The 16,964-nt window shown below is 38.5% G+C and overlaps 1 protein-coding gene across 2 annotated transcripts in view; it reads right to left on the reverse strand.

The window, feature by feature from the left end:
* The window catches only part of TC2N (tandem C2 domains, nuclear), a 50,652-nt gene extending 36,164 nt beyond the window's left edge, over window positions 1–14,488 (reverse strand). For both annotated transcript variants that reach the window (XM_025392885.1, XM_025392883.1), the window contains exon 1: window positions 14,334–14,488. In XM_025392885.1, the coding sequence (XP_025248670.1) occupies window positions 14,334–14,449 (116 nt within the window). In that variant the 5' untranslated portion in view covers window positions 14,450–14,488. The remainder of the gene's footprint in view (window positions 1–14,333) is intronic.
* Window positions 14,489–16,964: the final 2,476 nt, after the last annotated feature.

Here is a 16,964-nt window from a genome sequence, read left to right on the forward strand (position 1 = left end):
CTTAATAAAAGAAAGCAGAAAAAGAAAGGGGGAACAAAGAACAGATAGGAGGAGTAGAAAACAAATAGCAAGATGATAGATTTGAACTTCATTATATCAAGAATCACAAGTGTAAATGCTCTAAAATAGGCCAATTAAAAGGCAGAGATTGCCAGACTGGATAAAGAAGTATCATCCAAGTATATGCTGCCTACACAAGAAACACTTTAAATACAGATAAGTTAAAAATAAAAGGATGGATACCCCTCAAGAATATACACACAAAATCCTCAACAAAATACTGGCAAGTCAAATCCAGAAACATATAAAAAGATTTATATATCATAACCAAGCAGGATTTATCCCAGGATAGTAAGATTAGTTTAACATCTGAAAATCAATTCATGTAATGCATCATATTAACAGAATAAAGGACAAAAACTATGGGATAATCTCAATAGATAAAAAATTTGACAAAATCCAATATTCGTGATAAAAACACTGAGAATAGAAGAGAATCTTTCAACATAATAAACAGCATCTATGAAAAATCTATAGTTAACATCACAGGAACTGCTGAAAGATTGAAAGTCTCCCTCTAAAGCCATGAAAAAAAAAATTTCTACTCTCTCTATCTTTATTCAACACTGTATTTGAGATTCTAGCTAGGGCAATTAGGCTAAAAATATTTTGTAAAAGGCATTCATCTGGGAAATCAAGAAGTAAAACACTCTTCATTCACAGACAACAAGATCTTGTAAATAAAAAAAAAAAACAACCTGAGAAATTCACTAACAAACTTATCAGAAGATCACTAAGGTTACAAGATATAAGAGGAATATATAAAAGTTAATTATATTTCTATATACTAACCATGAACAGTCCAAAAATGAAATTAAGAAAACAATTCCATTCATAATAACATTTTTAAAAAACTAAAATACAAATACTTTTAAGAAACGAAGTAAAAGACTTACACACTGCAAACCACAAGACATTACTGAAAGATATTAAAGAACAGCTCAATAATTGTGAAGATATCCCATGTTCATGGATTGGAAGATGTAATATCATTAAAATGTTAATATTATTAATATTGCTAAGGTGGCAACACTCCCCAAATTGGTCTAGAGATTCAACACAATCTCTACCAAAATCCCTTCCAGCTTGGCTTTTCTAGCTATCTTATTAATACCGATTTGTAGCTGAACTCCACTGTGTGATTCAAATTACATAAAATTGTAGAAAATGGAAATTAATCAATAGGAACAAAAAGTAGATCAGAGGCTGCCTCGGGAGAGTGAGGAGTGGGGAGACAAAGGGCAGAGAAGGACAGAAAGGAAGGACTTGGTGGGGCAGGAGGAAACTTTGTGGGGGTGATACACTCATTATCCTTTTTTTTTTTTTTTTGAGACGGTGTCTCTCTATGTCACCCAGGCTGGAGTGCAGTGGCACGATCTCGGTTCACTGCAAGCTTCGCCTTCTGGGTTCATGCCATTCTCCTGCCTCAGCCTTCCATGTAGCTGAGACTACAGGCGCCCACCACCACACATAGCTAATTTTTTGTATTTTTTAGTAGAGACGGGGTTTCACCGTGTTAGTCAGGATGGTCTCGATCTCCTGACCTTGTGATCTGCCCGCTTCGGCCTCCCAAAATGCTGAGATTACAGGCGTGAGCCACCGCACCCAGCCTATACTCATTATCTTGATTTGTGGTGATGGTTTCATAGGTACATACATAAATGAAAACATCAAATTGTAGATTTCAAGTATATGTAACTTACTACATATCAATTATACCTCAATAAACCTGAAACAAAATAATACATAAACAGAATTATGCAACATTAACAGAAAAAGAAGCCTCAAAAACATTAACAGAGCAGAAGGCTTAGAAATCATTTTATCAGGGCCAGGCATGGTGGCTCATGCCTGCAGTCCCAGCACTTTGGGAGGCTGAGGCGGGGGGATCATCTAAGGTTGGGAGTTGGAGACCAGTCTGACCAACATGGAGAAACCCCATCTCTACTAAAAATATAAAATTAGTCGGGCGTGGTGGCACATGCCTGTAATCCCAGCTACTCGGGAGGCTGAGGCAGGAGAATCATTTGAACTCGGGAGGCAGAGGTTGCAGTGAGCTGAGATCATGCCATTGCACTCCAGCCTAGGCAACAAGAGCAGAATTCCATCTCAAAAAAAAAAAAAAAGAAGAAATCATTTTATCAAAGTCCTTCTAATTCTACCCAAGAAAATAATGAGTCAAGCAACTAGATAATGTTAGGTTTAGAACCAAACCCTAAGCTTCACAACTTTTTCTATCATACCACATTGCTTTAGGTAGGATATGGGTAGAAGGGCAGGACCAGTCAGGTTAACAGACTATGTGCTGGCTATCTATATAGCCACATGTTTGCTTTTTTAGCAACAAGGAAAAGCAAATATAAATGGTTAAAAGTATACTGCCTAGGTTCCAATCCTGTAACTTTCACTTATTAGCTATATGACCTTAAATCTGTTACTTAATCTAACCTTCAACTTCTTCATCAATTAAAAAACAAAAACAACAACAACAACAACAAAAACAATTCTTAGGGTTATTGTGATGATCAACCAAAGTAATGCACATAAAGTATAAAACTAGTGGCAGGGCTGTTTTAAGAATAAATGTTTGCTGCCATCAGCAGCATCATTATTATATTTATTATTATCAGATCCTACTTACAACTGATCTGATTCATGCTAGGCACTTTACCCAATGCCAGGAATGATATGAGGACATTTAGCTAGAACATTCTAGTATGAGGACAGACTGTAAAAAGACTTAAATACTTCCATATCAATAGATAAAAGCTATAAGCACCCTAGTCACTTTAACTCCCCACTATGTACCCCTGAGGTAAATGTCTGAGAAAGCAGGGGCCTCCATGACTCTGCTCCAGTACTATGGTCAGTGGTCATGCAGGACAAGTTGTTAAAATACTTTTAACATCACTCTCTGTTTGGGGTTCCCAAAGGGCTTATTTGCCTATGCTGGCCTGACACAGTCTAGGAACAGCCCTGCCTATGGTATTCTCACAAATGAAGGGCAGTACATCATCATGACTTTCCCCTGCAAATCTGCTTTTCCTCTGGAATTTCCTACTACAGTACCACTATCCAGCTAATAACTAAGCCAGAAATATGAGTGCCATTCTTGAGTCCTTCTGCTCCCATAATCCACACATCCAATTCATCCATTCACTTACTTACAAGCATTTATTGAGCATCTACTATGTACTAGGCAATGTGCTAGGCACTGAAGACAAAATAGTGAACAAGACAGACAAGCTTCTGAAGAGCTTACCACAGAGGAGGGAGACAAACAGAAAAATAGACAAACATATGATACATTCAATCCAATGAGGAAAATTAACCAGGATTCAAGAGGAACTAATGTTAACTTTGTATAATCAGAAAAGACTTCTCTGAGGAGGTTAACAATCCAGCTGGAACATAAACACAAGAAAGGATCAGCTAGCAAAGTTCTTGATGGTGGAGCATTCCAGAAATTGCAAAGATTTTGAGTTGTACCCACTTTGCATTATTTTGCAAGGTACCAAGCAACAGAAAGAGTGGTTAGAAGGTGAACTGTGAAATAGGCAACGGCTAGAATTCTGTTGAGTAGAGTGCCTTAATCCTTGTAATTTTTTTTTTGGGGGGGGGGGGGGGGACACGGAGTCTCGCTTTGTCCTCCAGGCTGGAGTACAGTGGTGCAATCTCGGCTCACTGCAATCTCTGCCTCCCGGATTCAAGCAATTCCCTGCCTCAGCCTCCCGAGTAGCTAGGATTATAGGCACCCGCCACCATGCCCGGCTAATTTTTGTATTTTTAGTAGAGACGGGGTTTCACCATCTTGGCCAGGTTGGTCTTGAACTCCTGACCTCATGATCCACCCACCTCGGCCTCCCAAAGTGCTGGGATTACAGGTGTGAGCCACCGCGCCCAGCTATCCTAGTGATTTTCACACCTTCCTTTCTATTCTCAATTTGACTGTTTTGATTCAGATGTTATGATATCCCAAATTACAGAGAGCCAGCTAATAGGTCTGCCTTTCAAATTCTTTTTATCCCCCCACTGTGCTGCTAAGGTCCTTCATCTGCTTTAAATAATGCTATGTCTCTCTGTCACTTTCAGGATAAAATTTATTCTGCTAAATACAATATGTGACCCTTCTCTTGCTCATCTTCCACTACTTCCTTCTGCAAATACCAAGCTTCAAAACATAACTACCTGATGTGCTAGAAACACACCATTTCTCTTTTTTACTTCTGCTCCTTTGAACTATGTTAGGGTGGGAATGTCTCTAGTTTCTTTGAGACAGATTTGTCTGTATTAGAAAAACTACTTGCCTGCAGATACATGCCATACTCTTCTATATTAGCTTTATTAATAACAAAGCCCTATTTCAGTTCTCCATCTGCCTTATTCTTTTGTTTTTCTTTAATTTAGATTTTCTGGCTATCTTATTGATATTGATTTATAGCTGAATTCCACTGTGATCAGGGAAATTGTATATGATCAATGATAGGCATAGTATATGATCAATTTTAATAAATGTTCCATGTACATTTGCAACTTTGAGGTGCAATGCTCCATGTACATCACTAAATCAAATTTGTTAGTCATGTTAAAATCTTGTATCTTGGCAGGGCATAGTGCCTCATGCCTGTAATCCCAGTATTTTGTGGGGGCCAAGGCAGGAGGATCATTTGAGTCCAGGAGTTCAAGACCAACCTGGGCAATATAGGGAGACCCCCATCTCTACAAAAAATTAAAGAATTAGGCCGGGCACGGTGGCTCAAGCCTGTAATCCCAGCACTTTGGGAGGCCAAGACGGGCGGATCACGAGGTCAGGAGATTGAGACCATCCTGGCTAACACAGTGAAACTCCGTCTCTAGTAAAAAATACAAAAAATTAGCCGGGCATGGTGGCAGGCGCCTGTAGTCCCAGCTACTCGGGAGGCTGAGGCAAGAGAATGGCGTAAACCCGGGAGGCAGAGCTTGCAGTGAGCTGAGATCCGGCCACTGCACTCCAGCCTGGGCAACAGAGCGAGACTCCATCTCAAAAAAAAAAAAAAAAAAGAATTAGCATCTAAAAAGAAAACTCCAACTATGACTGTGGATATATCTATTTCTTCTGTTAGTTCTATCAGATTTGTTTCACATATTTTGATTCTAATTTATGAGGTGCATACAAATTTATTAATCTCCCTTTCGATCTCTAGTAATACGTCCCTTAATGTTGGCTTTGTCTGATATAACTAGAATTTCTTTCAGTTAATATTTGCATGTTATATCTTCTTTCCATCACTTTCTTTTCAATCATTCTGTGTTATGTTCAAGGTTACTTTTATAAGTAGTATGTAGTTAGATTGTGTTATATTATCCACTCTGACAATCTTTGTATTTATTTGTATTTTAACTGTATTTAGTCCAGTCATAAAGATTTAAAGCTGTTTTAACATATTGGTGATTTAAATCTCTTATCATTATGGTAACTTTTTAATTTCTAAAAATGTGTTTACCCTAAAAACAATTTTGTCTGATAGCAATATAGCTATGTAGCTTTCTTTTAGATAGCATTTGTATGGAATATCCTTTTCTGTTTACTGTTTCCATTTGTTTATCAACCTTTCTGTCTCCTCATATTTTAGATATGTCTCTTATAAACAGCATTTAGTTGAAGTGTTTTAGTCCAGATAAACACTCTTTGTCTTTTGACTGTAATATTTATTCCATTTATATTTAAGATAACTGGCTGATATATATTTTAATTTAAACCTATATTTTATCCTGGGATTTCTTTTTGTCCTACTTGTTCTCTGTTTCTTTTTCTTTCCTTTCATCCTTCCTTGGATTGACTGAGTGTTTATGATCTTCATTGTTTTCCCTCCAATAGATTGGATATTGTATTAGTTTCCTACTGCTGTTGCAACAAATTACCACAAATTTAATGGCTTTAATAAACTTACTGTCTTACAGTTCTGGAAGTTTGAAGTCTGAAATGGGTTTCATTGAGCTAAAGTAGAGGTGTTGGCAGGGCTGCATTACTTCTGGAGGCTCTATGGGAAATTCCATTCCTTTGTCTTTTTCAGTTTCTAGAAGAAACGCGTATTCCTTGCCTCATGGCCCCTTCCTCCACTTCAAAGCCAACAAGACAGCATCTTCCAGTCTCTCTGACCCCTGCTACCATTGTCACGTCTTCTCTAACTCTGAATCTCCTACAATCTCTATTTCATTTAATAAGATTCTTGTAATTACATTAGGCCAACCTGGATACTCCATAATCCAAGATAATCTCCCCATCTCAAAATCCTAAATCACATCTGCAAAGTCACTTTTTCCATGCAAGGTAACATTCACAGGTTCTGGGAATTAGGACATGGTAATCTTTGGGAGGCCATTATTCTGTATACTATAAATTTTATACACTCAATTTCCTTTTCTTTAGTTACTTTGGTTGTTTTAATATGCACACTTAACATGTCAAAGTCTAAAGTTAGTCCTTTTATATTCTCCTGTTGCATAGTAAAAGCACTATTAAAGATTTTTAGCTCCTTTACATGCCAACCCATGTGTGACTTAGGCATGACGTCACCATTGCACATATTTTGATTCTATCTTGTTAAAACCCCAGAAAACATTATTATTCTTTTGTAAAGTTAGTGTTCATTTGTATTTACAAACATATTTCACCAATTACTTTCCACTTCATTCCTTCTTACATTCCTTCCATTTCATTCTTTCTTGCATCACCAACTATTCATGTATGATCATATTATTTTTGCTAATATCCTTTATGATTTACTTCAGTGAAGGTATGTTGGTAGAAAATCCTCTCAGTTGTTGCTGATCTGAAAATGTCCCTGATTTTTATATTTTTTTGTGAAAAATATCAATAACATACAAAAGTATAGCAAATATAAAATAAATCCACATGGACCCATTACTTAGCTTTAATTATTATCAATTCATAGTTAAACTTTTTTCCACAATATCCTCCCACTTCCAGAAATTTTGAAAAAAAAAAATCAAGATATAAATTTATCTATAAATATTTCAGTATGTATCTCTAATATTTCAGTATGTATCTCTAAAAGACAATATTGAAGAACATCTAATACCAAATATAACTTATATTTATATATTTATACTTATATTGTATATCTCTTTTTAATGCAACTACAGTACCATCACACTTTCAGAAAAATCTATAATTTCTTCATATTATTAGTATTCACATTTCCCCAATTTTCCTATAATTTTTTATAGCTTATTTGAGTGAAATAGGTTTAAATATTTCTTAAATCTCCTTTAATCTACAAGTATCCTTGTAAGTATTCTGATGCCGAAACCAGGTCTCTTATCCAATAGAGTGTATCATAATAGGATTTTGCTGATTGCATTCCCATGGTGTCATTCAGCAAATCTCTGCTTATTTTTCTATAAAATTATAGTTCAATCTATAACTTAATGTAATATGGATTTTTAGGTTTGACTTTTTATTTTTATCAAGACTACTCCATAGGTTGTAGGTACATAATGTTCAACTTTTATTTTTTAACAGTGTTAGCAACCATTGATCATCACCCTATATTACTCTCAATCTTAAAGATATTTCCTCTGGTTATGAATTCTAAATTATAAGCTATTTTCTTCAAGACAAAAATATCTTATTCCATTGTCTTCTGTCCCACCATTGTTATAAAGAAGTCAGCTGCCAGCATAATCACTGTTTTTTTGGGGGGAAAAAAAAATCTTTTGTCTAGGCCCTAAAGCAATGTAAGATTTTTCTCTTTGCCTTTGGTTTTCTTCATTTCACTGTGATGTTTCTAAGTATATACTTTTTCTTGATTGAAATTCATTGAGATTCTTGAATATATGGATTGGTGTCTTTCCTCAGTACTGAAAAATTCTCATTCATTATCTCTTTAAATATTATTTTTGCCCATTTATTTTCTCTTTCTTTTCTTGCAGAAATTTTTCCTAATTAGTAGTTAAGCTGAAAGATGAGTTTTGAGTTTTTATTACTGCATTTTTCATTAGTAGAAATTACATTTAGTTATTTTTTCAACCTGCTGTGTAGCTCTGTTACTTTTTAGACTCCTGATCCCTGAACATATCTTTAAATCTGTCTTTTATATACTTAAACTCAGTCCAGTATAGTTATCGTGATGATCTACGACTGGTTTTTCAAGTTTTTGTAGGTTTATTTCGAGTTTCTATCATTCTGCCAATTCTCGCTCAGGATGTCCTACTTCCTTGTACAGCTGGTTATCTTTGACAATGAATTATTCATTGACCATGAAACTTTACTGGTAGAACTTTTTAAGCTAAAAATGAAAGTGTACTCCAGAGAATATCTGCATTTGTTTACCAGACCATTTTCAATTCATGCGTTGACAAATAACCCAATTCTAAAATGGACAAAGGAATTAGACATTCCTGCAAAGAAGATAGACAAATGGCCAATAAACACATTAAGAAGTGCTCAATGCCACTGATCATTAGGAAAATGCAAATCAAAACCATAATGAGATACCACTTCACACACACTAATCAAAAAGACAGACAAAAAAATAACTGTTGGTGTGGCTGTAGAGAAACTGGAACCCTCATAAATTGCTTATGAGAATGTAAAATGGTGCAGCTGTTTTGGAAAACACTTTGGCAACTCCTCAAACACTTCACACAGAGTTACCATATGACCCAGGAATTCCAATCCTAGGTAAATATACCTATGAGAATAGAAAACATATTTCCACACAAAAACTTTTTACACAGATGTTCACAGCAGCATTATTCATAATAGCCAAAAAGTAGAAACAATCCAAATGTCCATCAACTGATGAATGAGAAAACAAAATGTGGTATATAGCCATATGATGGAATACTATTCAACCATAAAAACAAATGAAGTAATGATTCACACTATAACACAGATAAATCTTGAAAACATTATGCTAAGAAAGAAGTGAGACATAAAAGACCACATATTGTGTGATTCCATTCACATGAAATGTCCAGAATAGGCAAATCCACAGACATGGAAAATAGATTAGTGGTTGCCAGTGACTGAGAAGGAAGAGGCAAATGGGGAATGGCTGCTAATGGGTACGAGGTTTTTTGGGAAGGTGAAAAGAATGTTCTGGAATTATATAGTGATGATAGTTGCACAGCTTCATGAATATACAAAAATAAAACCCACTGAATTGTACACTTTAAAGGGGTGAATTTTATGGTATGTCAGTATCTCAAAAACGAAATGATCTTTAAAATTTACATCTTGAAATACTTTTAGACCATCAAGGTAATATAAAACTTCTCCCCATGGTCTGTTTAGTGGTCACAACTTCCCAAGGACAGGCTTTTTTTTCTTCCTTGTTTTACCTGGCATCAAGGCAACTTTTCTTGCATTCCCTTGAAGGAGGCAGAGTGAGTTTTTCACCCTTTTAGTGACATCACAGCTCTTTGTGGTCCCAGAATTAGTCTGTTAGCCTACATTGAATGAGCCCTGGGCTGACTTCCAACTATCCTTGGTGACATGCAAATCTACCAAGTTCCTATTCAAATCCATCAAGTTTCCCCAGTTTAGCAAATGCCCTCAGGGCAAACAAGACTTAAAGCCTCCTTTAGTCTCTCATACGTTCAGCTTTCTCTTAGATTTTGGCATGTTAATTCCTATCTTTTGAATTGTTTTTTAAATACAGCATTCTTAGCTGTTTTCAGGTAAGGCTGTCCAATACCTCAACTTACACTGTTCCCAAAATGCAAATCCTGTATTTACTTTTCAAGTTAAAATTAATTCTAGTGAGTAAGGAAAGGATTTGCAGTCCGATACAGTCTACCTTAGAGTAGCCTCGGTATTATTTATGACTTCAGGTGATTACAGTAGACATTTAAGAATTAAATAACACATTTTATTCCTTTTAAAAAGAAAAAAATTAAACATTAATTTGAGGAGCAGTCTAATTTAAAAGAAGCATGGGTGGATAACTTGTTCTCACTTTCAAGTATCAAGGTTCTTTAAACAGCTAAAGTAAATAAGACTGTGGTAAGGATACACAAACAGATCTGTTTTAGAAAGAGTAGCCTGGAAACAACTACACATATATGGAAATTTGATCTATGATACTTGTAGATCACTGGAATGAAAAACAGAATATTCAGTTCTATAATGCTGGGAAAAACTGATTAGCCATATGGGAAAAAAAGAAATTGGACCCCCACTTCACACCACACAAAAATCAGTTCTACAAGGATTAAGGACACAAATATGAAAGACAACTTTTTAAATAAACTTTCTTTTTTAGAGTAGTTTTAGAATCACAGTAAAATTGAGAAGGTACAGAGATTTCCCATATACTCCCTTGCTTTTAGTAGAAAATATCAGACTATATTTTTATAATCTCAGGGCAGGTAAAGATTTGTTAAACAAGATGCCAAAAGCACAAACCATAAAAGAAAAAGTTGACATAGTCAACTATATTCAATTATAAAATGTGTTAATCAAAAGACACTATAAAGAAAGTAAAAGGCTGCTCACTTGGAGAAAAAGAAATGTGCCACATGCATAACTGACAAGGGATTATATACATATCCAGAATATATAGAGCTTCTATTACAGAAATCCATTTTTTAGACCTAAAAATAGAGTGCTCACGCCTGTAATCCCAGCACTTTGGGAGACCGAAGCGGGTGGATCACCTGAGGTCAGGAGTTCGAGACCAGCCTGGCCAACATGGTAAAAACCTGTCTCCATTAAAAATACAAAAAAGTAGCCAGACATGGTGGCACGCACCTATAATCCCAGCTAGTCAGGAGGCTGAGGCTGAAGAATCGCTTGAACCCAGGAGGCAGAGATTGCAGTGAGCCAAGATCATGCCATTGCACTCCAGCCTGGGCAACAAGAGCAAAACTCCATCTCAAAAAAAAAAAAACAAACAAAAAACAAAAACAAAAAAATCCAGGCTTTAAAGTAAAAAACAAAAACAAACCAAAAAAATGGCAAAAGACATAAACACCCACAGAACATAAACTATGAAAGTTTCAACATCACCAGTAATTAAGGAGATTTAAATTAAACCCCCAATGGGATACCATTTCTCACTCACCCGATTGTCAAAAAGAAAAAAATTTCAGGTAATTATGAATGTAGAAACGTCTTACTCGTTGCTTAAAAAGGGAACAAAGTGAACACTTACATCCTGCTTGTGAGGGTATAAACTGGTACAGCCACTTTATAAAACAATCCAGTATTTTCCAGAAAAACTGAGGGTTCTTAAAATTATGAACACAAAGAGACATGAATTAGAAGGGTCACTTAAAAACAGATTTTAGTGGAAAAAAATAAAAATTAAATTTAAAAGCAAAAAAATGTTTAAAAGACTGAAAACATCCTAAATATCCATCCACAGGATAATGGATAAAGAGTGGTAAAGTCACACAATGAAATTATGTACAGCAATAAAAAGTGAACAAACTATAACACATCAGCATGAAGAAATCTCACAGATAGAATGTGCAAAAAGCAAAGCCATAGGAATCACATAGTAGAATATCATTTATACAGCATTCCAAAGTAGACTAAACAACACAGTGTTTGGAATGCATAGACATGTGGTAAAACCATATAGAAAATCAAGGAGAGTGGAAAGAAAAAGATATAATCAGGCAGAATACACAGGTTGGCTTCAAAAAATGTTGGTTATGTATTATCTCTTAAGCAATACATAGGCACAAGGGTATTTATTTTATTTGTATTCTCTGAATCTGTAGATGTGTCAAAAGTACTTATTTTGCACATATGAAATAATTTCTCACTTAAGAAGTAAATAAATGGTTGTGGTACAAAACATCAAAAATTTAGAAAACTATATGAATAAAATAAAAATTATCCATAATTACATTACCCTGAAATAACTATTCTATTTGAAGGAGGTAAATATACTTAAATGATGTGTCTTTCTTCTTTATTTTTATTTAATCTGTTTTAAAGCTTTATTGAGGTATAATTTACCTACAATAAATTTCACATATTTAAAATGTATAATTAAATGAGTGATATATATACAAATAAATACATACACACACATTGGTGGAAGCATCATCTCATCAAGAAAATGAATATATCCATCATCCCCTAAAGTTTCTTCACACCTCTTTTGAATCCATCCCTCCTTACTTTCTCTTTCCCCTACCCCCAAGTAACCATTGATGTGTTTTCCATCACATTAGTTTGCATTTTCTAGAATTTTGTTTGGTATATGTTTTGGCATAGCTTATGCGTATGTTTTACTTTCGCAGACAATGCCAAAAAGTTTTCCAAAATGATTACAGCAATTTACATTTCCACCAGCAGATTATGAGACTTCCAGTTGCTCCACATCCTAATCAGCACTTGGTTGCCAGCCTTTTCCATTTTAACCATTCTTTTCATATTCCTAAGGAAAATACTCATAAAATGATTTGTCTGAACTGTTGAGCAACAAAAAAATCAAACTTTCAACGAAGAACTGAAGTGAAACTCATTACACAGAAATTTTAATCTAAGAGCCATTTCCCCTGAATGCATAATAATAATTGAAGCAAAGGCCCTAAATGATATATGCCTCACAGATTCTGATTGAGTCCCAACACCTGATTTCTACACAAGATCTTTAGAAGAACCATTGGGACATACATAAAAGAACCGCATAACTTAAAAGCAAGTTGGGAACATCAACGTACTGGAACTCAGGTAAAATAGAGTCCAACACAGTTTATATGTGTGACTTAAACACCTGTAACACCTGAACCCAACACACCAAACAAAATACCACTAAAATCGTGTTCATAATTTGGATGGGCAGGGCATAACTACTTTATCACGAATAGTTCTTTTTAATATGTTCAGCTTCTTGCTCTCAGCTTCTGCTACTTAACCATGAGACAGGAACAATGTTATGAAATGATGCACTTCATTTTTAAAATTTGTAACTATTATGGATAACATAAAGGTAGTCTATCGTCCTTATTTGTCTTTTTCTTTTCTTTCTTTTTTTTTTTTTAATCATCTCCCTAATCAATGGATCGCCTCTCCTTCTAACCTTTATTTCTCAAAATACAGATTCTAAACTCACATTTACTTGTGAGTGCAGAATCACTATTCTCTCCTCAGATTCATTCAAACTTGGCTTCTACCCTTATGCTGTACTTAAATTATGTCTGCTGAGGTTAAAGCCCCCCTCCTAACTTCCAAAGCCAATAGGTGTAATCAGTTCTTGACTCCCAGATAGACTTCTCTCCTTTTTAAAACTCTCCTCTCCTGGCTTCTATGAGACCACTGCCTCCTAGATTTCCTCCTTTCCTGATGCTCCTCCTCAGACTCCTTGGCTGTCTCTACCCAGCATTAAGTGATTAACTGCCTACCTAAAGGGAGAACTAGAATAATATTTTAATAACAAAGGCAATCTTTTTATATGCTTCATTTTAAATGTTCTAAAGAAATCAGTGCTCTTGGTTTGGCATCTATCTTGTCTCTACACAGACGTCTATCGGTGTGCACTATAGCCCACAGTTCATCCACAGTATCCTCCCGTAAAGAAAAGCATAGCAAAGGAAAACCTAGAAGAAACAGAAGCCAAATCTAAAACCTAGCTGGGTAGATTGTGGTTTGCAGACACCACAGTAAAGTGACACTTTTAACACCCTTTCGCCACTTCACAAAGTTTCAGAAACATCACAGGTAAAAATTCTCTGCGAAGTTCTCATCACACCCCGCCAGGGAAAGGAAATTCGCTTCTCTCTTTCCGCAAAGCCCACAGCCCACCTGGACGCGCCGTCGGAAGCCCGAGCACGCAGCAGGGAGCGGGGCGCGCGGCCGTCCCCGCCGGGGCTGGGGTCTCGACCGTCCCTGGTCACGGGTCCCCCTAGGCAGAGCCGCCCACTTGGGCAGCGAGGGACCCACCCTCGCCTCGTCGCCCAGCCCGGTGCCCTCCAGACCACCGCGCTTGCAGCTGTCGCGGGGCCTAAAGCTCCCTCAGACCCCCGCGACACAGGCGTCGCTGAGGAGACGTGGAAACATCCCCGGGGCCCGACCACGGCCCCATTTTAGAGAAAGTTAAGGACAAAAGAGACAGAACGGGCGCTCACGCCAGCCCGCAAGGCCGGGCCGCCCCGACAGGCGCCCCCCACAGCCCTGAGCGAGCAGCCAGCTGGGAGAAGCGCACCTGAGCCACGCCGCGCCCTTCCCCGCCCGGGTCCCGCCGCCCTCCTCAGGGTCTCCACGTCCCACGCTCGCGCTGAGGCGGCGCAGCGCGACCGCGGCTGGTTACCTGCTGGAGGCAGTGGGCGCTCTGCTGTCGCCGCCCGCGGGAACTGTGACTCTGGTCACCTCGCGCGGCCGCGCCTCGAGTGCCCACCCTCCCCAGGGCCTCCCCTGCCCTGTCATTTACCCCCTCCCCTCCACTTCCCTCCCCATCCCCACTCCAACACCACCCACCAGGGCCGCCCTGCCCCTTGGGACGGGCGCGAAGGGGCGAGGCAAGGCGGGGCGGGGCAGGGCGGGAAGTGGAGTGGCGCGAGGGGCTGGGCGCGGAGCGGCTGGGCGCAGAGGGGCGGGGCCTCCCGCGTACCTGAGACGAGCTGCGCCTGCGTCCTCCGCGACTCCGCGCTTGGCAGCCCCTTCTGGGAAGGTGTAAAATGCCGCCAGGTATGGGGTGTGTTGTGGGAGAAGAAGGGAGACAAGCGGTAGGAGGGGGACAGAGGGGAAGTTATTGGCCTGATGAAACTTCTCTGACTTGGGTAGGCAGGAGCAGTCTTTCTGGCTGGAGATGTTTCTGCACACTTTTCTTAGAAGCGGAGTAGGCATGTTATTACTTGACTTTTAGAGTTTTTATAAAAAGTCTAATTTATAAAGTCTTTGAGGATCAGCCCTGCTCTCTTCGCTTTTGTTGCTTTCTATCTGCTACTGCCTTGCCATCATGGGTGTCTTGGAAAGAATATTAAATGTATCCACCACAGCACCTCGCACCCCCGATTCTGAGGGAATCCCCTCTAAACCCTGGCAAAGCGGGGGCCTGGCCCTTTTCTCTGGGCTTCCTTGGTGGAAATCTCAGCACTGCTTGGAAAGTTGTTGAATGAGTTTCCTAGATTGTATGATGAAGAATGGCTCAGCATTTTTTGTTTGTTTTGTTTTGACAGAGGGTCTGTCGCCCAGGCTGGAGTGCAGTGGCCGCTCATGGCTCAGTGCAGCCTCGACCTTCAGGTCTGAAGTGATCCTCCTGCCTCAGCCCCTCCCCCAAGCAACTGGGAATACAGGCGCGAGCCAGCATGCCAGGCTAATTTTTTAATTTTTTGGTAGAGATGAGGTCTCATTATGTGGCCCAGGCTAGTCTCGAACTCCTGGACTCACGTGATCTTCTCACCTCTGCCTCCCAAAGTGCTGGGTTTACAGGCATTGAGCCACGGTGCCGGCCTGGGTGGTGGGACTGTAAAATCGAAAGAAAGATTCATACTTTTCTTCCTGGAGAGCAGTCTTTCCCAGAGTGAGTTCTGTCCATCTCAAGGTCCTAGAGATGCTGGAGTGGGGGTAGGGGTAGATCCCCAGATCACATTAATCTGGGGGAAAGAGACACACAATACTTGTTTTCCTTGAGATTCACAATGCATACTAGCATTTTACAGACCTAAGAACCATGTTTTACTTTCTTTGATCCTGCATCTCCCAAATGTGTTTGACCATAGAACTCTTTTCTTGAGAAATGCCTATTTCCAATCTTGGGCATTAGTGTTTCAACAAATACTTTGAAAACCACTGCTTTCAAGTCCTAGTAAGTTCACCTTTAATAATATATCACCACTGTTTGCAAAGTTCTGCACTGTTTACACAAAGGTTTCATGAGTCATTTCATTTAATCCTGGAAATTGCAATGTAGCTGTTATTATCTTCATTTTGCTTTTGAAAATATTTAAAGGTTAGACAACCTGTTAGTGGTTGCCCAAACATACAGTCAAGATTTGAATCTGAACTTTGAACTCCAAGGCATTTTAGACTAATATTCTTTCTCTCTCTCTCTCTGCTCTCTCTCTCATTTGTTCCTTTTTTTTTTTTTTTGGACAGGCTCTCACTGTTGCCCAGACTGGATTGCAGTGGCACAATCATAGCTCACTGCTGTCTCAAACTCCTGGGCTCCAGCCATCCTCCCACCTCAGCCTCCCAAGTGTGCTTGGACTACAGGCACATGCCACCATGCCTGGCTACATTTTTTAATTTTTTTATAGAGACAGGGTCATGCTTTGCTGCCCAGGCTGATCTGAAACTCCTGGCTTCAAGCAATCCTCGCGCCTCAGCCTCCCAAAGTGCTGGAATTACAGGCATGAGCCACGGTGCCCAGCTTCCCTTGCTACCTAAGGAGAGCACATCCTTGGTTAGAAATTACTGGATTCATGTGTTAGTTGAATCTTCTCAAGGGCAAGACCATAAGTTTACCTATATTTTACTTCCTTACAGCACCTGACTTAGTGCAGGGCACAAAAGTGTCATTGAAATGTACTGAATGAATGAAGGAGGAATGAATGCTCGATAACTACTAATTGAAGTGAGCTGTTACTTGGTTCCTTAAATGAACACCTTTAACAACCTCTTTGCTGATGCAGAAGTACCAAGAGCAGGAGCTTCCCTAATTGTTCCCAGTTTTCTTCCCTAGTCCATCTTAAAACACTTTCCTAGAAGAATCCTCTCTATTGACAGATACAGTTTTTCTTGTAAAATCATGAAGCCAATTCCTTTGTTTTCCTTGAAATGGGCCTCCTTCCTGTTCTATCTGAGGCAAGGCTACATGAATGGAGGGTATTGTACACCTTTCTTTGTGCTCTAATTTCTAATCTCTTCCCACAAAAGGATTGTCCTCAAAATATTATGAACAGGTTTTTGCTTGTTTTTTAATTTAGCAATTTTATATTAT

The sequence above is a fragment of the Theropithecus gelada genome, chromosome 7b (genome assembly GCF_003255815.1).
Source record: "Theropithecus gelada isolate Dixy chromosome 7b, Tgel_1.0, whole genome shotgun sequence".
Taxonomy (NCBI): Eukaryota; Metazoa; Chordata; class Mammalia; order Primates; family Cercopithecidae; genus Theropithecus; species Theropithecus gelada.